Here is a 23,701-nt window from a genome sequence, read left to right as displayed (position 1 = left end):
AGCGCTTGGCCCGCGCCGTCGCCTCAAAACAAACATCGGGGCAGGGAAAGGTTACCAATAACACCTTAAGAAGTGCTTCCCTCACTCTGTCTCATTCTGGCCTCCTTGTATCTCTGTTTCTCAGAAAAGGACACTGAGGGACAACGTGGTCAAGCCGTGGGTATTTCAACCCAGTTGGCTCTTAAATTATCATTGTCCGACCTCCCTACTAAACGAGAATCCCAGCAGCGGCAGGTATTATAGGAGTTACTCTGAACCAGGTACCGCGCTCAGGGGGGGCTGTCACCCAGAAGTCTAATGAGGGAGCCAAGATGGGCCTTAAACGTTGACCGGCAATAGGTACAGCAGTCCACGTACAAGTCCAAAACAGATATTATCAAGCTTTTCTTGCAAGGGCCAGGTAGGAACATAAGGTTTCTGTTGCAACATCCTTAATAAATGGGCGTGACCGTGTGCAAATAAAACTTTATGGACACAAATTTGAATTTCACATAATTTTCACGTGTCACAAAATATTCCTTGCAAATTTTGTCAACTACGGAGAAAAAGTAAAAAACATTCTAAGTTTGGGGGTGATCCAAAAACAGGTGCCCTAACCAGTGTGGCTAAGTAGGTCGGGTGTCCTCTAGGAAAGCCCAAGGTCACCGGTTCAAATCCTGGTCAGGGCACACACCCGGGCTGCGGGTCCAGTCCTCTGTGGGGAGCATAGGAGAGGCAACCCATGGATGTTTCTCTCCCACATCATGTTTCTCTCCCTCTCTTTCTTCCTCCCTTCCCCTAGCTCTAAAAATAAATAAATAAAATCTTTTTAAACAAACAAACATGCCCTTGCTGGTGTGGCTCAGTGGATTGAGACCCGGAGGAAGGGTCACCGGTTGGGGGCCTGCGAGAGGCAACTGATGATGGATGCTTCTTTTCTGGCACACAGCACACTCGATGTTCCTCTCCCTGTCTTTCTTCCTCCCTTCCTCTATCTCGAAAAGTAAATAAATAATTTTTTTTTTTTTTAAATAGGAGGTATGTCAGATTTGGCTCTGGGCCATAGTTTGCTGACCTCTGGCCAAGGATATAAGAGCGGAAAGTTGCCTCAGCCATGGAACAGAGACAGATCGTGATTTAATCAAGATTACACAAAGAATCTGTACCAGAGGCTAAACCCCAATTCTCCCAGACCAAACAAAAGTTCTTTCTACCACATTGTTTTGTGCTAAATAAATGACACTTAGAACTAGAAAAGTTTAGAAAAGAGAAGCCTTCTGGAGAAAATGGAAAATTAGCTTTATCCTGAAGATACAGTAGCCAGGCCCTTTGTACATACTTACTGTACTAGTTAATGAATGCCTTTTATTGTTTAAGGAAGCTTGAGTTCCGTTTTCTGTAATTTGCAACTTGGAAGTATCCTAAAAGGTACTAAATAAAAGCATCATAGACAGGAACTCATGGCGTAACTGATCTATATAAAAGATGTAAAAGTATACTAAAGATATTTAGAAGCATCTTTAATGAATAAAAAGGCCATTGAAGTAGATTCAGAAAAGACTGACAAAAATAAAATGTATTAGCATTTATATATTTTTGCCCTTGGCCCTTATATTCCTCACCTGCAGGTTGTCTTAAACCTGGCTCCCAAGATTCTGTGGTACAGAATTGAGAGAAATGACTGAAGAGGCAGATGGGAAAGGGAAAGCTGGGTATTTGGAGATTTGTATTGAGTAAGAAATTGAGGGAGATCCCTGGCTAGTGTGGTTCAGTGGATTGAGCACCAGCCTGTGAACCAAAAGATCGCAGGTTCTATTCCAGTCAGGGCACATGCCTGGGTTGCAGGTCAGATTCCCATTGGGGACATGCGAAAGGCAATCGATTGATGTTTCTCTCATCAATATTCCTCTTCCTCCCTTTCCCTCTCTCTATAAATAAATAAATAAAACCTTTTTTAAAAAAGAAGAAATTGAGGGAGAAACTTTAGAGCATTAATGGGGAATAAGAAAAGGTGAGTGGAGAAGAAGATATTAAAGATTTGCTATGATTTTTGAATTGGAAACTATCAGGAGATATGACAATACAGTGCAGTTCTGGACTGGATCCATTTGCTATAAACAATTAATTGAACTTGAATGGTTTCTGAGGATTCGATGATAATAAAATATCAATGTTAAATCCTGTTTTTGATTGTTAAATTGTAGATTCATAGAATGTAATTGTAGAATGTTGGCAATTTACTCTCAAATGGTATATTCAGGAAAAAAAATTCCACTGTATTTGCAACATGTCTGTAAATTTGAGATTTCCATAGATTTGAGTTTTTTAAATTAAAAAAATATATAGCATTAATATAAAAATTTTACGCGACACATATTAAGATTAGGATAATCTCTTAATTATTTTTTATTTCTGGATAGTATTTATTTGTATGAATTGCTATTTAGAACCTAGGTCCTAAGACTTATTTAATTGTAGCCAGTTGATTTTTAAGAATGTGGTAATAGTTAAGTGTGCAAAAAAAGGGAGTCAGAGTAAAAAAATTGTCTGTATATGCCCAATAGAGTGAGCTTTCTGAGAAGAAGTCAGAGAGAGGAGAAAGACTTTGCTTACCAGATGACCAGAGTATTCTGCACTAGATCTATGTTTAACAAATAAGTCTCTGATTACAAGTCGATATTCCATCTGCTGCAATTTTCTATACAATTATATCTGATCATGAATAAATAAATTAGCAAGTTGCTTTGTTTGTTTCTTATCTTATTAGGAGTCTGTGCCCCTGAATCAGCCCACCTCTGGTTACACTTGAAAAGTCCATTCTAACCTTTGTGTGATCCCACAAAGATTAAAAAACAAAACAAAAGAAAGAAAACAACTCTGTAGAACCCTGTCGGATGGCCTGCTGGCTTCTATCATTGCCACCTCCAGATCAATCTTCCCTTGTGTTATCTGCCAGAGTATTTACTCTTTAGGAATGTGGTCTAAAGATTAAAAGAATGTTTTCAAAATTTCAAGACTGGGGGAATTACTTCACAAGATTTCCTTCAGTTTTCTTTGTATTACTTTTTTTGTATAGTGTGGACATATTAAGTGCATTTTATTTTATTTTATTTTATTTTGCCTCCCATCAGTTAGTAGCTCAAGAAAATAAAGTTTAATGAGAGTAAGGTTAGTGTCTTGGCTTTATGGAAGTTTTCCTTCCAATTTCTAAAAAATTTCATGTACCAGAGCCCTTTAGTGTAGTATCAATTCTATTTAATTAGCATTAGAGAGCACACAGAACATACTATGTTCCAGAATATTTAATAAGTCCTGTCTTTTATGGACTCAATCTGTGCCTAAACTCTCCTATTCCCTTGAACTATTTGCTTATTGTCTCTCCTGCTTTCACTGTCAAACTTCCATAAAAGCCAACACCCTAGTTCAAGCCTCTATCATATTATACCTGGACTAATGCCATATGGTTTTTCCTTATTTATCTCCTACATCTGTCCTATGGATAAATATTCATTTTACTGAACAAATATTTGAGAATGTACTGTATGCCAACCCACACTTTATCTTAAGACCTAACTCCTAGATCTCTATAATTTTTCTGCCTGAAACATTGTCTTAAATTCCATTATAAACGGACCCTTTTTTATAAGGAGAAGAAAAGTGTAGGTTAGGGGTTTGGAATTCAGGGAAAAGGTTAATCAGATAAAAGCTGCAGCGTTCTTTCATCACTCTCCTGGCTGGTGGTCTTTGTGTCCTGGGTGGTGGTCATCTCACCCTGGGGCACAATGGCTCAGATATGGTCTTCATTTCTTGCAGTCCTCCTGAGTCATAAAGGTGGAACTGCTTATGGTCTCCTGGAGTCAAGGTGGGTCATGCCTCCAGTTCCTGAAACAATAGCTTTTTATATACATTGGTTACTAAGCTTATTAGCTGTTAAATCAAACTAAAATTTTCCAACATTTGAGTCCCCCATCAGTTCTAGGACCCTGAAGGCCTCTAAACAAGTGAACTCTGCTGAAAGACTGGCTGTTTCTTCCTCCACCCAACCCCCACTGGTCTGCACAGTCAGAAGCAATGAGGCTTTATTTTCCTGGCGCTGGGACCGTGAGCTGCGAGGTCTGGTCTGGTGCTGGGAGTGCTCTCCAGGTGTCCCTCCCTACTTTTTAAAAATGTGTTACTTTGCTTTCTGCTGGCCTCATGCTGCTGTCGCTGCTGCCACTGCCACCACCACCACCGCTGCTGCCACACTGCTTCCTCTCTTCCCCTACTCTACCCCTCCTACCTGTCTGGATGAGTATTTCTTCTTTATATCTTTGTGTGCTGGACTTCCATGCAGCTTGATTTTCTGGAACTTCTGGTTGTCTCCAGGTTTGAAGTAGTTGTATTCCTTCTTAGTTGTGGAGGGAGATGCAGCATATCTACCTATGCCTCCATCTTGGCTGGAAGTCCATGTTGTTTTATGGATTAATAGTTCTTTTATTTTTATTGCTGAGTAGTTATCCATGGTATGGATGTATCACATATATTTTTTAAAGATTTTATTTATTTATTTTTATGAGAGGGGGAGGGAGGGAGAATGAGAGGAAGAGAAACCTCAATGTGTGGTTGCCTCTTGCACGCCCCAAACTGGGGACCCGGCCTGCCACCCAGGCATGTGCCCCAACTGGGAATTGAACTGGTGACCCTTTGGTTCACAGCACTCAGTCCACTGAGCCTCACCAGCAAGGGCTATCACAGTGCATTTATTTTTTTACCTGTTGACGGGTTTTTTCCCAATTTTTCACTATTACAAATAAAATGGCTATGAGCATTTGCATGCAAGTGTACAAACCTTTATAACTATATTGTGAAGGTGGGAGGAGAGAAAGTGTAGAAGGTGGTGTTATAAGAGATTTAAATCCTTAACGACCATAACAGATCATTAATTAATACTTTTTTAAGTTGTTAAATCAAAAAATAGAGGGATCGATTGTGTAGGTGAGGGGCTGCTGATAGCCGCACAGTATCTCTGCAGAAGATATGAGTTTGCACCCTTCCACCCCAGACCACAGGGAACAGGCTTTCTGGGTTTCTGGAAGCAGAGGAGGAAGATGAATTCTACCAGATGACTTATGTGAGTTTCACGGAGGAGTCAGGAAATGATGAGTATCAAGGGGACCAGTAGGCTCAGGGGATGAGGTGGACTCTGACCTTGACATGGACCAAAGTTCCAGTGATGGAGAAGCAGAAGAGCCTAGAAGAAAGAGCCAAGTAGTCACCAAAGTCTACAAGGAGCCTCTCAAGAGCTTGAGGCCTAGAAAGGTCAGCACTCAGCTGGTAGCTCTCAGAAGGCCAAGGAAGGGAAGGCACTGCTACCACTGGAAAACAGGGTGACGGCTCTGACAGTCAGAAGTCCATGTATCAATCTACAGCTGAACATACACGACAAACATTCCTGCAGGTACAGGAGAGGCAGGGCCAGTCACAGTGGTGAAAAAGGCCCCACTGTGAGAGGCTACTGACCTGGCAGTTGCTGCTCAGGGAGGCCAAGATCACTCAGGAGCTCAACTTACTTTAACTGGAGACATATGAGTGACTCGAGGCTGACAAAAAAAAGTCTGTTTGCAACGAGCAGAAGGATCCCAGGCCCTTCATTATCTATCATTCAATGACAGTGCTGCTGGTTGGAGCCAGGCCCTAAAGAACAGAATGTCAATGCAAGACTTGATCGTGCTCCCACGGCTTCTGCATTGACTCTTGTGCAGGTACAGGACCTGTCTCCTCCTGCTTGCTGCTCATGTGAAGAATTTTACTGATGATGCAACATTTGAAGAACGGTCCCCAAGGGGAGCCCCCAAAAGTCTCTGTTCAGGAGGTCTGCCCAGTGACCCATCACTCAGCCCTATACTGGAACCCTGTTATGGACGTACTTAATACACCACTGTGTCAGCCTTCAAGATCTTCTGTGAGGCCCGGAAGAAGCACATTACTGCCCACAGCCCTGGCCCACCACCTCCTTCCTGAGTCCCTGCCTGGCTCAGGGTCTCAAGCCTTGCACCAAAAAATCATCGTCAAATGAAGAGATGTCTAGTTCCTAGAAACCTCTTTTCTGCCTGACTTGGGGAGAGCAATGGGAAAAGATGAGACAACTGTAATAGAACAACAATAAAATAAAACAAGCAAAACAACAACAGTAAATACTTAGTGCAGTCTCCCTTCCTGAAAAAACATATCCAGGGCTTGTAATTTTCAAAGAGAAAGTAACTACCACTAATTTCATCAGAGAAATTTGTACCCCTTATGTTGTCAAGACAATAGCAAATACCATTAAGATGAACACAGTTACAGCAATAGTTAATATCAGTTTGCATAACCCGAAATAACAAAGTGGCTTCTTGTTATTATTTGATATGTCCTTTCACCTGTCTTGTTTCAGCTCTTACATACTGTGCAGTTAACAGTATGCGCTCAGACAAAATAAACATACTCTATATTCATGTAACCACAACTTTAATATAAAAAAAGATAAAAGCTTTAAAAATCCATGAAAACAATGCAAGTGAAGTATGGGATTATCATCACTACAAGGCAGTAAACTACAGGTACCCTGCGAAGACAAGAAAATGATGGGGGACTCAAATGTTGGAAAATCTTAGTTTCAGGTAACAGCTGATAAGCTTAGTAATCAATGTATGGAAAAAGCTACTGTTTCAGGAACTGGAGGTCTGACCCACCTTGACCCCAGGAGACGACGGTAAGCAGGTCCACCTTTGTGCCTCAGGAGGACGGCAGGCAATGAAGACCGTATCTGCGCCATTGTACTCCAAGGTGAGAGGATCACCACGCAGGACACAAGGACCCAGGACACAGATGAAAGAACGCTGCAGCTTTTATCTGACTAACCTTTTCCCTGAATTCCAAACCCCTAACCTACACTTTTCTTCTCCTTATAGAAAGGGTCCGTTTACAATGGAATTTAAGACAGTCTGTTAGGGTAAAAACCCGCTGTTTTCTCAGATCGCTGACCATCTGAATAAAGGCCCCATAAAGATTCAATCTCTGTCTCTGCTTATTGGGTCTGGTAGGTGACAGGCAGGAGGAACACCGGCTTTTCAGGTTTCAAAAACAGGCAAAAACAGCTGAGTCCATGACCTGGGGCTCCTAGCTGCTTGCAAGGACGAAATCCACAGGAAGAAACGCCTCCTTAATTCAATTAAGGGTAAAAACTGGAAACGTATCTCGAAGTAAGATGCTTGCCAAAATCACATTTTATTCCATATGGGAGAAACTAATCAAGTCGTTTTTTGTTGTTGTTGTTTTCTGTGTTTTTCAAAGTTCTAATTTTAAATAGATGCCAGCCTGGGGCGTCAGAAGTTTAGGGTTTTAATTCTGTCACTAACGGACGTTAATCACATCAGGCCTCATCAGTGACACTGGGCGTGAGAAGTTCGAATTTCCAAAATCCGCGCCAGTTTCAAATTCTACAGTACGAGGATTTCGCCTCCTGCCGGTTCTCCAAAGACATAGTTTGGCCCTCTTCGCTCACCGTCCTCACAGCCTGCAGAAACAATCCTAAGCTCCGCCCCCTCCGCTCTGGAGGGCGCGAAAACCCAATTGACAAGAAGTGTCTCCGAAGTCTGCCGGTCCGATTTGCGTTCGGCTTGCTTTACCTGCTGGAGTCCCAGTCCGGAACATTAAGCCTGAAGTGCCAGGCTCTGGGGAGCCTCGCGTCTCACTGGCCGCCACCTAGGCTCCTGGTTGCCCGCCTTTTTCACCGTCTCTTCCCGCGTTTGACTTGGCCGAGCTGGGCCCAGCCTCTGCGACCGTTCTGGGCGGGTGGGCGCCCGGGTGTCCGACAGGGACCCCGCATTCCAGCTCCTAGTTCCTACGGGAGCCAGCCGCCTCCATGGCCTCCAGGCATGTCAGGCCGGGCCATACAAGGTCCTAGGAGCCGGGATTCCGGGAAGCGGGGAGCATGGTGGGGGTCCTGGCCATGGCGGCGGCGGCAGCTGCTCCACCTGCGGTAAAGGACTACGAGATTGAGGTGAGCTTGAGCATCTCCCTCCGTTTGTTGGGGGTGGGTTAAAGGCGATCACGACTTTGGGTCCTTGAGGGGAAAAGAGTGACATGGTGAGGCCCCACAGTTGTGACGTTGTGTGGAACAGATGCTGGACTGTGTCGTTTCTTAAAGTCGTGGTAGCTCCTGACCAACACTGCTATTGTGAGATGTTCGTGGGAGCGGGTGAGTTAGGTCTTAAGGTGAACTCGACCAGTTCCCAGAACCTGAAGTGCTGGTCGAACTTGATGTTTTGGATTTCTGAAATGCCATGGAGCATCCCAGGGTTAAGTCTCGGTTCCTGAATGGGGATTATAGAACTTCCGCGTTGAAAAGGATCTTTAAGTTCAACTAGTCCATCCACCTACCTATTCTAGGAATGCCACTTAGAAAGCCACTACAGGAATCAAACAAGGTACTTAAAAAATTCGTAGCTCTAGAACTTAAATACAGCAGTTAGGAGTCCTCACGTGGCATACTGTTATTCTCTTGTGTAGGTATCATCAGTGAAATGCACTAAATTTCAGTGACATACGCCAAGCTGCCCTTTTAAAAGAGATTCTGTTGCCTTGAAGGAGTGGAGTAGCCTCTTACTAGATTGTCGCTATATTTTTAATTTTTTATTTTTTTTTTCACTTAAAGGACAATTATTCACAATCCAAAAGGTTTAATCCCTTCACAAAAATATTCATTATTGCTTTCTTTTAAGTACAGTGGTAAGATTTTTCAATAGTTAAAATTAATTATATTTTAATTTTAGAACACAGGTTCTTAGATTTTTACATATTTAAATGTGCAATAAGTGTATTCTTTTTCTAGAGCATAGGGGAGGAATAAAGTGGTATGAGCCATTGACTGTGGTAGATAAAAGACCTGAAACATTGTAGATGATTAATAAGTATTTAGTTGCATGGGTGACTCATTAAAAAATTAATTAGTAAATGGCTACGTAAATACATTTGAAGTCTATATTTTGAACAGGACAAGACTTTTATGAAATATTATTTAGTAACAGTACAGTGGTGGACAGTATAATGGGAAAGAAACTAATAATTATATTAATTTCTTTTTTTTTAAATATTGATTTATTTTAGAGAGACAGAAAGAGAGAGAAACATCAGTTTGTTGTTCCACCCATTCATACATTCATTTGTTGCTTCTTGTTTGTGCCCTGACTGGAGATCCAACCCACAGCCTTGGTTTATCCATTGGATGCTACGCTACACCAGGACATTTTTAAACCTTTTCACCTCAAACTAGCATTCTAAATAAAGTTTCCTTGAAGTAAGCGAAGATGTAGGTTCATTTATTTAACTGGGGCTCTTTCTTTAAAAACATTTTGTTTTTTTTAAATAAAACACTCAGCTGAGGATATGCTTTATTGACTTTAGAGAGAGAGGAAGTGGGGGAGAGAGAGAGACATTGATGTAAAAAATGAGAAAGATCAATCGGTTGCCTCCCATACATGCCCCAGACTGGGGATCGAACCCGCAACCTAGGTGTGTGCCCTGACCGAGAATCCAAGCTGCAATCTTTTGTTGTCTGGCTTGAAGCTCCAACCAATTAATTCACCTGGCTTGATCCACCTGACCAGGGTATAGCTGGGGCTCTTTTTTATTTTGTAAAATTTTTTTCCAGTTACAGTTTATGTTCAATGTTGTTATGTATTAGTTTCAGGTATACAGCATAGTGGTTAGACAGTCATATACTTTATGAAGTGATATCCCTGATATTTCAAGTACCCACCTGGCACCATACATAGTTATTACACTATTATTGACTATTTTCCCTATTCTGTACTCATTCTTTTTTTAAAAAATATTTTATTTATTTATTTTCAGAGTGAGGGGAAAGGAGGGAGAAAGAGAGGGAGAGAAACATCGATATGTTGGAGATACATCAATCAGTTGCCTCTTGCACACCCCCAACTGGGGACCTGGCCCACAACCCAGGCATATGGCCTGACTGGGAATTGAACTGGCAGCCTTTTAGAATCCACTGAGCCACACCAGCCAGGGCTCTTTCCTTATTTTTTTTTTAGAATCCAATAACTTTTGTCTAGTTAGCAACTGTTGTTATGCTCATAATTATTTGTTAAATATAAATAGTTGCTCAGCTTGTCTCAGGTGTGAAGAAGGAATTTTGGTACTTGAATACAGTTTTTGATTTTTGTGTGGTCAGTTTTATCAATTTTTAAAAAATATTTATTTAGTTTTAGAGAGAGGGGAAAGGAGGGAGAAAGAGAGGGAGAGAAACATCAATGAGTGGTTGCCTCTTATGTGCCCCCAACTGGGGACCTGGCCTGCAACCTGGGCATGTGCCCTGTCTGGTAATCGAACCAGCGACCTTTCGGTTTGCGGGTTAGCACTCAATCGACTGATCCACACCAGCCAGGGCAATTTTATCAATCTTTTTCTTACAGTTTTTGCTTTTAGCACCCTGCTTCACTGTGTACATGTTTCTTAGAAATAGAACTTTTGTTTATTTTTAACTAAAAGTGTAAAAACAGAACAGAATTAATATTTCTAGAATTCCTACCATTCATCAGACTTCACATATTTTTATATAGCATATTCATTACAAATTCTGTGAGATGGGTGGTACTGTGCAAAGGTTATAGAATAAACAGAGGTCAACAGAAATTAACACTTTTGAACCTAAACATAGTGGCCTTGAAACTTTTAAAAAATATATTTATTTATTTTTAGGAGATGGGAGGTGAGGGAGATAGAGGAGAGAAACATCAATGTGTAAGAGGTACACTGATCAGCTGCTTCTAGCACACATGCCTCAATCAGGGACTGAATCTGCAACCCAGCCATGTGCCCTGACCAGGAATTGAACCCTTGATGTGATGTTCTCATTTGTATTAGGTTTAACTTTAAAGTTCTTTTTCTTTCTGATAGATTATATTTATCACCTTAGGGAGCCTTCCTCTTTTATCTAACTGTGTAAAATATTACATTCATGTTTAAAATGTATGTTTTATATTATTTTGCTTGAAGTAACCTTTTTTTTTTTTTTTAATTGATAGGCATGTAAAAAGCGAAGGAAAGATGATGACAGATCTTCCTGTGAAACAATTACAAAATATTTATCCCCAATAGGGAAGACTAGAGAAAGGGTTTTCGCTCAACCAAAATCCAGTAATATTCGGGATTATTTTAGAAAGACTTTATCCACAAATGAAAAGACTCAATCAGCAAAAGAGTGCAAATTAAAGTCATCTGCACCGTTGCCTGCTGATATTGGCAAAGACTGTAAAATACCTTTGGAAATGTTCTCAAATATAGAGTTTAAGAACAGAAGAAAGAGAGTTAATTTATCTCATCAACTAAATAATATTAAAACTGAAAATGAATTTCCAATTGAAATTAATAGTGATGATAGCAAAGAAGACTCTTGTTTAAATAATGATTTTGTGGAGAGTAGTACTTCTGTTTCACTCAACAAGGAACATGTAGAAATACATGCAGAAAGTATTCAAGATATCAGAAACCAGTCAAGCACTGTGACCTCCAAAAAAAGTTCTAAGCAAGTAAACCCTAAACAAGGGATCACAAAAAATGGTTGTAAAAACTTGAGGAAAAGGAAGCTCCAAGAGGTAATGGACCTATCTGAAAGTTCACCTTTGGCAGAAGAGCTAACTCTCCTTAAAAAAGATGATAAAGATAGTAAACAAATAATACCTTCCCTAATTAGTGAAATTGAGAGTACTGCAAATAATATAACTAAAACAACTCAGTTAACCAGTAGTACAATAACTGTCTCATATGAGGAATTTTTAAAAAGTCACAAGGAAAATAAAGTGGAACAGATACCAGACTCTACAATGTCAATTTGTATTCCTTCCAGAACTGTTGAAGATAGAGTCAAAAGTGGTTGTATAAGTGATACAGAAACCTGTGATCCAAAAGAAGTTTCCCAACAAGTACACTCTAAGACAGTTACTGTTCTTGCACAAGTTCACCCTATTCCCCCCAAAAAGACAGGGAAAATACCCTCAATTTTCTTGAAACAAAAGCAGTTAGAAATGGAAAATAGTCTGTCTGATCCTGAGAATGAACAGACAGTTCAGAAAAGAAAGTCTAATGTTGTTGTACAGGAGGAAGAACTAGAATTGGCAGTACTGGAAGCTGGAAGTTCTGAAGCTGTGAAACCAAAATGCACTCTGGAAGAAAGACAACAATTTATGAAAGCATTTAGGCAGCCAGCATCAGATGCACTTAAAAATGGACCCAGAAAGTCTTATAATAAGCAGAAAGAGCTCAATGAAAAATCTTTAAATGAGGAAGGAAGAGACAATAATTCAAAAAATATCATGGAAAATCCCAATATCCTAATGGTTTCAAATAATGGCAATTCACAGTCACACACTAATAAAGGAAGTTTTCCTAAGGAGAAATGTAAAAAGCTGAAGAAAAAGAATAAGAAAATGTTAGATACTGGTGCTACTCCAGGTGAAAATGGAGAAGGAAATACTCAAAAGAAAGAAACAACTTTTTCCTTTAAAGATAAACAAAATGAAGATAAGCTTAGAATGAGTTTAAGACAAAAGAAAGAAGTTTTCAAAAACAGCCCACTGTTTAACAGTGAAAGTCTTGTTTGTGAAGATACAGCAAATGATGATCCTCTAAAGACTTTTTCTCTGCATAACAATAAGTCCTCTAGAAAAACTAGCACACCAGTTAAGGATAAAGTTGTACTTTCTAAAGCTGACACTGAAGACTGCTTGGTAAACGCTTCTACACCCAAATCAACCAGAAGACCTGCAAGTGGTAGTACACCACCTACTACAATAATCATTCAAGATACAGATTCTGGAGATGGACAAGATAGTCCAGTAAAAGCTTCCACTCCAAAAGCAGCCAGCTTTGCAGAAAAGCATAGCTTATATGCAGCAGAATTAATAACAGTATCCTCTGATTCAGAGAGTCCTATTAGGTGAGGCAGAGTTTTGTTTCTGTTCTAAAGTTTTAAGTATTCTGCATATACTGTTAGCTGGGAAGGAAATACTTTAAGCATTAGAGAGTATTATTTTTTTCTAGAACATAGCTGATTTAAAAGAAAAATTCAGGGATTCAGAAATGCTAATTTTCCACATTTAATAAAGTCAGGCATGATTTCAGAAGAATTCTAGATATATTTTAAATGAGTTCTAAACTCTTATTCATAATAGTTGCTGGATGAAATAGTCTTCAAATATGAATTATAGGTGCATTTAATCAATAGGATTAAGAATAAATCATAATTTTATTTCTTAGGTAAACTGGGCCATGCACTATGAGACCTATAGTTGCATACTGTTTCTGACTAATATAAGGGTGATCTTAGAGGCTGATTTTCTGTAAAGCTGATGATTTCTAAAATAAACAATTTATATTACGAGTTTAATATTGAGTTTGGCTTACTTTTGAATCAGTAATTTGAAACTAATGGGGTGTTTTTATTTTTTTCTGTTTTAGAACTGTCCAGAAATTGGAGTCCTAGTTGGTTCTTATTTGTATTTAATTGAAATCCTTACACATTATAATCACGAAAATGTTTCTGAATATCTTTTTTTTTTTTCCAGAATGAAATTTACCAGAATCAGTACTCCCAAAAAATCTAAGAAAAGAGCCAGGAAATCTGAAGCAACTGATGGAGATTTTACCTCTCAAACTAAAAAGGTACTTTTTAAATATTAGGGGTCCTGTAAGTGATATTCCGTTTTCTTAAAAGTAACAGCTGCTACTACTATTGGAAATAATATGCTACGAGAAGATTCACATATTTCATAGACTGGTTATATGTTAGGTACAACTGTATATTATTTTTCACTGTTATTCTTTCCTCTGGTTAGTTTATTAAGGCATCAGGATATCTTATTATGAGCCTTGACTAGTGTGATTCAGTGGGTTGGGTGTCCTCCTGCAAACCAAAAGGTCTCTGATTGGATTTCTGGTCAGGGCACATACCTGGGTTGCGCTTAGGGGCATGAGAGAGGTGAGTGATGTTTCTCTTCCTATCTTTCTCCCTCCCTTCCCCTCCAAAAATAAATAAAATATATATATGTATATATATATCGTCGGCAGCCGTCCGTCTCGAGAGACGATGGTGTAGCTTCTTAAGAGTCTATCTGCACCGCCGAGAATGGTTGTGCAGTCCGACTCGGGAGTGACACGGTATCTGTCTCCTCCCGTGTTGAATCGACATCTTGCGATGACACTGGAGTGTCCTCTCCAGTGAAGCTGAAGCTACAGAGCCTGGGCAGCGTGATATGGAGGGTCTGCTGTTGCCCATGCAGCAGACCCCCCCTCTCTTCTCAGCTGAAGGGTCCAAGGGAAAGACGGAGTCAATACAGCTTGGCTTCAGGTGCGCCGCAGGAGTTGCCGGTGTTGACTACAACGTCAAACCGCCTTAGGGACCCCGGCTCCGGATTTTCTGTCGGGGTTTACTCCCTTAGCCTTTCCCCTGAAGAGGTATGCCGCAAGGCAGCGGAGGTTTTTTGGAGTCAGAGTTTTCCTTCTCTGATGTACCCTGACTGGAAGATCGAACCAGCGACACTTAGCTCGCAGGCCGACGCTCAATCCACTGAGCCAAACCAGCCAGGGGGTGTATATATATATATATATATGTGTGTGTGTATATATATATATATATATATTTTTTTTTTAAAGGTATCATTGTGAGGTGGAAGGAATTGATAAGGACAGAGTCTAATTTACTTTTCCTAAGTTTGTTGGTGAGAGTTACATTCCAGTTATTTTCCCTAAGGCTACTTTTAGATTGTGATGGAATGTTTGGTTTATTTTTCTAGATTAGAGGCTAAAAAGCAGGGTCTCTCAGCTCTGGTACTGTTGACATTTTGGGCTGGCTAATTATTTGTTGAGGGGGATAATCTTGTGCATTATAGGGTGTTTAGCAGTAACCCTGGCCTTTACCCATAAGATGCCAGTAGCATCCCAACTTCCCTATTTGAATCAAAAATGTCTCCAGACATTGCCAGATATACTCTGGAAGGGAAGAAAAATCATGCTCAGTCGAAAACCAGTGCTCTAAAGGGAGAGATAGGATAATATGTAAGAATAGTTCAGCTGCTTTTGCAAAATAAGCTGCTTGTCTGGAGAGAATTGGATTCTCTCCAGGGTAAGTAGATATAGGTATGCGTGTTTTCAAAAAGCCACCAGGGTGATTCTGATATAATCCTTGGGTAAAATCTGCTGCAGAAAGTTGGTATCTCTCTCTCTTTAAGTTATTTTTTAAACTGTTTACCACATTCCAGGTACCATCTTAGTACTCATATTATTAATCTCATAAATAATTATTTAACTCTTTTATAGATTAATGAACTTGCAGTTAATTGGATAAGGAAACATGAAATTATATGTGACTCTGAGAGTGACTTTGCCAGAGTCACACAACTGTAAGTGGTTAGAAAGATGGTTCTTAGCTTATTGGAAAGCACTCTAGAATCTAGCTGATTATACCACAGCTGAAGGTTGAACGTCTCTGAGGTGAATTTTATCCTATATATTTTATTCTACATAATTTAATTGTAGAGGGTAACTTCAACTTTTATTTAAAAAATACCGTATCTTGTTTATGCCATGTACTGCTTCAGATTGTGATTCACTAATAAAGTTTCCAGCAAGACATATCTCAAAATTTATTGTATCCAAATTGGGGCCCTTATCTGAATTTACTTAGATCAGTTATTTTATCTCACAGTATTAAGATGTCAATGAACCTCGTACCACGTGGCCTTGCTTTTTGAAGCCTTAGCCAGGCTTGTTTACTAGCTTTAGGAGGAAATCTTAGTCATTTCCAGGGAGAGATTTTTCATGTTTTAAGAAAATGAGTGTAGACCGGTTTTCCTAAGAGCTCCATATTCATAACAGCTCTCGCAATAGATATTTACAGAATGGCTTTCAGAATGGCTCTGGCTTCATTTTTTCATGCAATAAATATTTATTTAATGCAATCCTATATGCTTGGTATTGGGGAGACAGCTCCAAACAAGATCCACATGGACTGGGCTCTCATAGAGCTTAAAATCTTACAGCGAATTCAGGCAAATAAATAGGCAGTTGAACGTATGTGGTAAGACTTATAGTAAAGTAAGTACTGAGAGCTCTGAAAGCATGTAGATGGGAAGCCTAACTTCCAAGAGACAATAAACAGGTACCTACAGGGTAGAAATTGTCCTCTAAACATAGGGAATAGTGTATGTAAAGGCCCTGGAGGCAAGAGAGCATTTTTATTTTAGGGAGTGAGAAGTAGGGTCTGGATCATTAAGGAATTTGGTCTTCATTTTAAGTAGGGGAACTAATATGATCGGATTTGAGTTTTAGAAAAATCACTCACTGCAGTGTGGAGAATAATTAAAGCAGACAAGACTTGATGCTGGGAGACCATTTAAGAGGCTTTGGAGTAATCCACATGAGATGTGGTTGTGTTTTGAATGACAGTAGTGAGAAGTGGACAGTGCTTATTTAGGAGGGAGAATTTAGCAGCCTTGATGGACTGAATGTGGAAGAGGGAGATGTGAAGCATGATACCCAGGGTTCTGGCTTGGGCTTTTGAGTGGATGGTGTTGCATTTCTCTTAGATGGGAAGACAGCTAGGTGTGGCAGAAAGATGAGGAATTTGGTTTTGGAAAAACTGGGTTCTAAGTACCGGTGGGATGTCCAGGTACAGCCATCTATACTTAGCAGTTGGATCCATAGTCCTAAATCTTAGCAGAGGTTTGACCCAGAGGGAAACCTGGAGGAATCAGTAGCATACTGATGATAACTGAAACTCTGAAAATGGATGAGATAATGTAGGAAACGTGTATTTGGTGAAAAGAGAAGCTATCCAAAGGTAACCCTGGGGAAACTCCATAGTCTTTAAGGATTGAGCAGAAGAAAACATGGGCAGAGTGCCTGAACTGGTAGAACAAGTTGGAGAATTTGATGTTACTCAAGCATTTCGTGGAAGGTGTGGTCAGTATTGTCAAATGTGGCAAAGAAATTTAGTGAGATGTGAATTGAAATGTCCCGTGATTTTTAGCACTCTTGGTAAGTGCTGAGAAGTAAATGCACAGGTGAGCTTGTTTGCCCAAGTTTAGACAGAGGGAGAAGAATAATTCGATTGATACAGGGTTGGGTTTTTATCCAGGTAGTCATGGCAGAAGCCAACGAGGCCAAAGGAGGTAAACACATTTTTAAGAGTGGTTGATGTGATCTGTAATGGGATCTAGACTGGGTGGGGAAGCAGAGGCTGATGAACAGGGAAGTAGTGGGGGACTGGGATTCCAAATGTAGTTAGGAGTAACTAGGAACAGCTGAGAGGACAGGTGGCTAGATCAGAAAGTAGGGTGTCAGAAATGATTATTTTTGAGGTGATAAAACTATGGCCTTTTTTTTTTTTTTATGTATATAAACATGAACTTTAAAAAAACTTTTATCAGAAAAATAACTTAAAAAAACACACAGCTTTCAAGTAATAGCTGAATTACTTGCCAACATATATATACTTCACACATTCACTAAAACATCTGTTTTTGTGTAACAGTTTGTTTCAGTGATTTGAGTTGTTAATTTAAATTTAGGTGGATTATTTTGAATACTGACTGACCATAAAGTTTATCAGCCTGCAAAAAATGTTGCTAGCAGAACAACAAAAATCTATCACTTTACTAGATTACTAGAAGCAAATCCTTAACATTCAGAACCTTCTTACATATGTTTTAAATATTCATGTCTCTTCTTTTAATATTTTTAAAATATTTTTAAAGGTTATGAAAACAGCAAACATTTATTTAAAAAACAAAACAGCAGAAGTATATAAAATGCACAAGATCATTTAGCACATCATTGGCAGAACCAGGTCTGAAGGCCAGACTTTATTCTTATCTAGTGGTCTTTTCCATACCTAATACCTTTTCAATCTTTTTCCAAAGGATTCATTCTAAAAGTAACTAAAAAAAGAATAGATGCCACAAAGATAGTGGGGAAATAACCAACAATTCTAATCTATCCCACAGACATCTTTTCTGGGTGTTTTTCACAAATATAACCATATTTACCTGGATAAATTTTAAGTTAGAAATAATAGCAAACCAAGTATAACCAAATACATTTTAATTTAATTGCCTTGGTAAAATTTTTTAAAAATTTAAAAAGATTTTTTTTATTTATTTTTAGAGAGAGAGGAAAGAAGGAGAAAGAGAGGGATAGAAACATTGATCAGTTGCCTTCATACGCCCCCAACTAGGGACCTGGCCCACAACCCAGGCATGTGCCCTGCCTGGGAATTGAACCTGCGACCTTCGGGTTTGCAGTCTAGTTCTCGATCCTCTGAGCCACACCAGCCAAGTCACTTTGGTAAAATTAGAATAACCATTTCTTTGTCTTTTATTTAATATAATTTATGATTATATTTTTTCTACTATATATATTTTAATAGACTTTTTATTTAAAGTGCCGTTTAGGTTCAAAGCAAAATTGAGCTAACAGTACAGAGATTTCTCATGTACCTCCTGCACCTGCACATACACGGCCTCCCACATTATCAATACCAGGATAGTACATTTGTTACGATTGATGAATCTATGTTGGCATATTATTATCTAGAGTCCATAGTTTACATTAGGGTTTATTCGCTCTTGGTGTGTTCTGGTATATTCTGTGGATTTGGACAAATGTGTAATGCCATGTGTCCACCATTATAGTATTATACAGAGTAGTTTCCCTGCCTTACAACTCTTCTGTGCTCTGCCTGTTCATCCCTTCCTCCCCTGCTTAACCCCTGTAACCACTGATATTATTACTGTTGACAGTTTTGCCTTTCCTATTTTTTCTATTATTAAATATAAAATGTTTGCCAGTGATCTAAATTAATACTTCAAATTTTTGTTTAGGCAGGCAATACTTCAAAAAATGTATCAAAAGCAAAACAATTGATTGAAAAAGCAAAAGCTTTGTACATCAGTAGGTCAAAAGCTGCTGAAGAAATAGTGAAACCCCTAAGGCGTTCATCTAGACATCAACTTCTTTCTGAAAGGAGCAAAATGTCAGACGCAGAAGTAAGTATTACAAACATTTATTGGTATAAATTCTGTTCTACTCTGTTGTTTGTGGTGGGAGAAGGAAACCATTTTAAGGTTAAAGGTAAAATTGTAAGGTAGCCTTGAGGTGGTAGGAAGAAGGTAATTTTCATTTAAGTCTTTGGCTCTCTCTTGCCTACAGAATATAGTCTGAATCCTTATTGAGACATTCAAGATCCTTTGCGGCTGAGCTAGGTCTTCCCTTTCTTCAAGATACCGCCCTTCCTCATGTATAAACTTTTGGATCTAATCACACTAAACTATTCATTTCTCCCCAAATGGTGCAATTTTTACTTTTTTCAGTTTGTAATCTCATAATGGGGAGATGTATGGAGTTGCTAATGTAATTATCTTGTCTGTGGCTTCTAGCACTGTAATCCTTTTGAAATTGTAATGACACAATTGTATGACATATTTTAAACACTTTTTTCTTACTTTGTCTTAGGATTCTGTAATAATAAATTCAAGTCCTACCTCTTTAAAGCACCCTGTGACAAATCAGAAGAAACTTCAGTGTCTAAATGATGTGCTAGGAAAAAAAACTAACAAGACTCCCAAAAATGTACCTGGTAATCAGATTTCATAACATTTATGATGAGCATTAGAATGTTTTAGAGGGATTATATTGTTCTGAATGTTCTCATTTTAATTTAAACACTTATCCTATAAAATGTAAACTTTTAATTGTATTAAATATTATTTCTATTTTAGTAAGTAAAGTTATAATGTAGTGAAGAGTTTTGCAATATTTTAAGTTATTGCATTTGTGTATCTATTTATCCTTAGTTAAGTTAGGGTTCCCAAACCTGACTAATCATCAAACTCATCTGGGTAAAATTTTTTTTAATTAAATCTTTATTTTCTTATAGACACATTAATTAAGAATTTCCAGAGGTGGGTTGTGGGAATCTGTAGTTAAAAAAAGAAAAGTTCTGCAAGAGATTCTGATAATGATAGTGCCAGGTTGGGGGACCAAATCATTATATAGAATTTTTTTTAATTAAAAATTTTTAAGAAGTTAATTTTTTGAAAGTTTAAAAAAATAGAGATGTAATTTTGGAAGTAGCTGGAGTTAAGTGGAGATGATGAACATTAATACTAACCTAAGTATTATTTTTCTAAGGAAAAATGAAAGTCGCTCCTGTATTTCTTACCAGAAAGACTCATAAGACAACTGATCCCATCCTTGGTTTTGATGAAAGCAGGTCAGTCCAGTATAAATTTTTAAATGCCAAAATGTTTTATGGATTGTATTTTATATTTACTCATTTACTTTGATGAGAAAGCATGTAAATTATCATTGGAAGTTTTAGTCTTTTCATTTAAAAGATGATAGTATTGACGATGCTACAACTGAATCTGAAGATCTTACTTTTTTCCAAATATTTTATGATCATCTCTAGACAAAACAGTTGAAAAGTAAACAGGCAAACCAAAAATACCAAAAAGCTGATTATGAACTTATTCAGTAAATATTTTATTTCTTTAAAATTTTATTTATTTATTTATTTTTAGAGAGAGGGGAAGAGAGAAAGAGGGAGAGAAACATCCATGTGTGGTTGCCTCTCACACACCCCAACTGGGGACCCGGCCCGCAACCCAGGCAGGTGCCCTGACTGGGGATCAAACCAGCGACCCTTTGATTCACAGGCTGGCGCTCAGTCCACTGAGCCACACCAGCCAGGGCTCAGTAAATATTTAAATACCTACTATGTACCAGGCACTGTTTTTGGTACTAGGAATATTATGGGGAACAAAGCAAGACACAGTCCCTATCTTCATGAGGCTTATACTCTATAGAGGAAAGATAATCTATGATTAAACATTAATTGGGCCAACAAATGAAATATTGCAGTTGTGCTAGGAAGGAGAAATACAAAGTCTTCTTAAAGTTTATATTAAGGAAATTGGGTCTGGTCAAGAAAGGCTTTGCTGAGGAAATGACACCTGAACTGAAGGATAAGTGAGAATTCATCAGAGGGAGGAACAGTGTCCTAGCCAGAGGGAATAGTCTGGGCACAGACCCTCTAGCTGGATGGAGCATGGCAAACACAGAAGATTGAAAGAATGCCAGTGTGCCTTGAGCATAGAGAGCAGGGTGAGAGGAATGTGAGATTAAGCTGGAGGGGTGAGCGCTAGTCCATTCAAAGGGCTTTGAACATGAGTATGGACATTTGGATTTTGGAAGTTTAATCTGACCACTGGATTAATTTGGCTATTGTATGTAGAGTAGAACAGAGGAGGGTGTAGAGTGGATGCAGGGGTCCAGGTGTGAGATGATGGAAATATGGACTCAGGTGTTGGGAATGATGTATGAAAAGATTTAGGAGATAAATTTTAAAACCCTTGATGATTAATTAATTAGAGTCGGGATCAGGAAGGGGAAGGTGTGGGAATGACACTTAAGTTCCAGTCTGTGTGAGTGGACAGCACAGTGGAAGAAGATCAAATTTAGGGGCATTTTGTGTTCAGTTTATTCTTTTTTTCCTGTTTCAATTTTATTGATGTATTGTTACATGTTGTTAAATGCACAAATATTAAGCATGCAGTTTTGATAAGTGCATTATATCGAGATATAACATCTTACTTTTACTCCAGAAAAGGTACTTACTCTTTTCTGTTTCCACTGTTCTGATTTCTGTTGCCATAGATTAGTTTTGTCTGTTTTACAATAAACTTAAATTTTATATATTTAAATATAATAAATATAAATGTATATTTCTATATGTGTTCTTTTTGTGTCTAGTTACTTTTGCTGAGTATATACACAAACATATATTTACATCAACTTTATTCAGGTATAATGTACATACCATAATATGCACTTGTTTTAAATAAATAATTTGAGGTTTAACAAATGTACATATCTATGCAGTCACCACAACAATAAAGATAAAGAACATTTTCATCACTCTTAATAAAGTTCCCTCATGCCTCTTTGCAGGTAATCCCTGCCCTCCAACTCCCAGTCATTAGGTAGGGGTATGCCAACCATTTTCCCAGTTGGTTTTTCTACTTTATTAATGAAACAAACTTGAGAGTTCTAGTTGTTATACATTCTCATCAATACTTGACATCACACTTTTGAATTTTAGCCATTCTAATAGGCTACCACTGTATGTCATTGTGGGTTTTTGTTTGTTTTTAGTCAGTTAATTTAATTAACTTCAAAACTTATTGAGATGTAATTACATATAGTCAACTCTATCCATTTCAAGACTATAATTTGGTGAGCTTTGTCAGTTGTACATAGAGTGAAACCACCACCACTTCAATAAAGATACTATAATGAAGATACTCATTATAATAAAGGAGACACATATGACCTTGACACGTCTCACCATTTCCCCTAAAAGATCCCTTATGCTCTTGCAGTCCATTCCTCCTCTGGTCTAAGCCTCAGGCAAACACCAATCTCTTTCCTGTGTATTAATTTGCATTTTCTAGAATTCTGTGTTTATGAAATCATAGTACATGCTATTTTGTATCTGGGTTCTTTCACTCAGCATGATAATTTGGAGATTCATTCATGTTGTCAGTAGTGCATTATTTTTATTTTTCCTGAGTAGTATTCCGTTGTACGAGTATTTTATTGTCTCTGTCACCTATTGCTGGGCATTTGGGTTGCTTCCAATTTTAAGCTACTATGAATAAAGTTGTTGTGAACATTCCTGTATAAGTCTACTAGGATTTTGGTGATTTGTGTTAAATTTTTAAATTGACTTGGGGAGAATTGATATTTTAACATATTGACTCTTCTGATCCAAGAACATGGTATATATCCCCATTTAAGTTTTATCAATATTAAATGTAACCTGTAAGTATTTAGTGTTTTTAATGTTATTATAAATGGTATTTTATCTTTCAATCGTTGATTTCTAGTATATGGACATATATTAATTTTTAACTTACGACTCTACAATCTTCATCATTTATGCTATTAACTTATATGCATTTGTTTTACCCAGAAGAATTGTTTTAAGGAATAAATTAGCTTAGTTACACTTATTTCTTAGAGTTATTCTTATGTTCCTAAATCTGTATACCATGAAAGAATTTTAAAAAGTAATTTATGTTGAAATAACTTGAAGTTGACAAAATACTACAAAGAACTCCCATATCCCCTTCACCAAGATTTCCCATGTCCTTGGTTGTTTTTATTAAAGAGTGCAGACCTTATGTGCTGTAAGATGGCCCTTAAACTGTGTCTCACACATCACGTGTTCTCCTGAGGCTTAGCACAGAAACAGTGCTTTGCTCTATTCTTCTCAGTGCGTTGCCTAAGGAGGTACTTGTGACATTGACACATCTCACCACTGGTGATGTTAACCTTGATCAGCTGGGCATGTTGATATCTGCCAAATTTTTCTACCTTATATTCACCCCTTTCCCTTTGAAATTGGTTAATATTTTGTGGGAAAATGTCATTAAGCCTCCAGTTTTTAGGCTTGACATTGATGACTTCTACACTACGATCGCTGTTAAATGGTGATTATCTATTGTAGTTGTTCCTTCTCTGTTTGATACTTAGCTGCTCTAAGAAAGAGCTTTTTCATCTCCTTTTATGTATCTATTTATTCTTTTACTCCTGAATTCATATTTTATTTAGTGGGTTTTAA

The 23,701-nt window shown here is 38.3% G+C and overlaps 1 protein-coding gene and 1 pseudogene across 1 annotated transcript in view; both read left to right on the top strand.

Annotated features, from left to right (window-relative positions):
- The first annotated feature begins 1,844 nt into the window (after positions 1–1,844).
- LOC149998135 (vacuolar protein sorting-associated protein 72 homolog pseudogene) lies at positions 1,845–6,034 on the top strand (annotated as a pseudogene).
- A 1,528-nt stretch (positions 6,035–7,562) lies between these two features.
- Positions 7,563–23,701, top strand: part of ATAD5 (ATPase family AAA domain containing 5) — a 43,112-nt gene continuing 26,973 nt past the window's right edge. The window contains exons 1-6 of the mRNA XM_090292150.1: positions 7,563–7,999; positions 11,046–12,955; positions 13,584–13,680; positions 18,897–19,061; positions 19,528–19,651; positions 20,206–20,287. Coding sequence (XP_090148276.1) covers positions 7,931–7,999; positions 11,046–12,955; positions 13,584–13,680; positions 18,897–19,061; positions 19,528–19,651; positions 20,206–20,287 — 2,447 coding nt within the window. The 5' untranslated portion in view covers positions 7,563–7,930. The remainder of the gene's footprint in view (positions 8,000–11,045; positions 12,956–13,583; positions 13,681–18,896; positions 19,062–19,527; positions 19,652–20,205; positions 20,288–23,701) is intronic.

The sequence above is a fragment of the Furipterus horrens genome, unplaced genomic scaffold (assembly GCF_987537825.1).
Source record: "Furipterus horrens unplaced genomic scaffold, mFurHor1.1.pri manual_scaffold_11, whole genome shotgun sequence".
Taxonomy (NCBI): Eukaryota; Metazoa; Chordata; class Mammalia; order Chiroptera; family Furipteridae; genus Furipterus; species Furipterus horrens.
The sequence above is the reverse complement of the archived record's forward strand: the minus strand, read 5'-3'. Positions and strand labels throughout refer to the sequence as shown.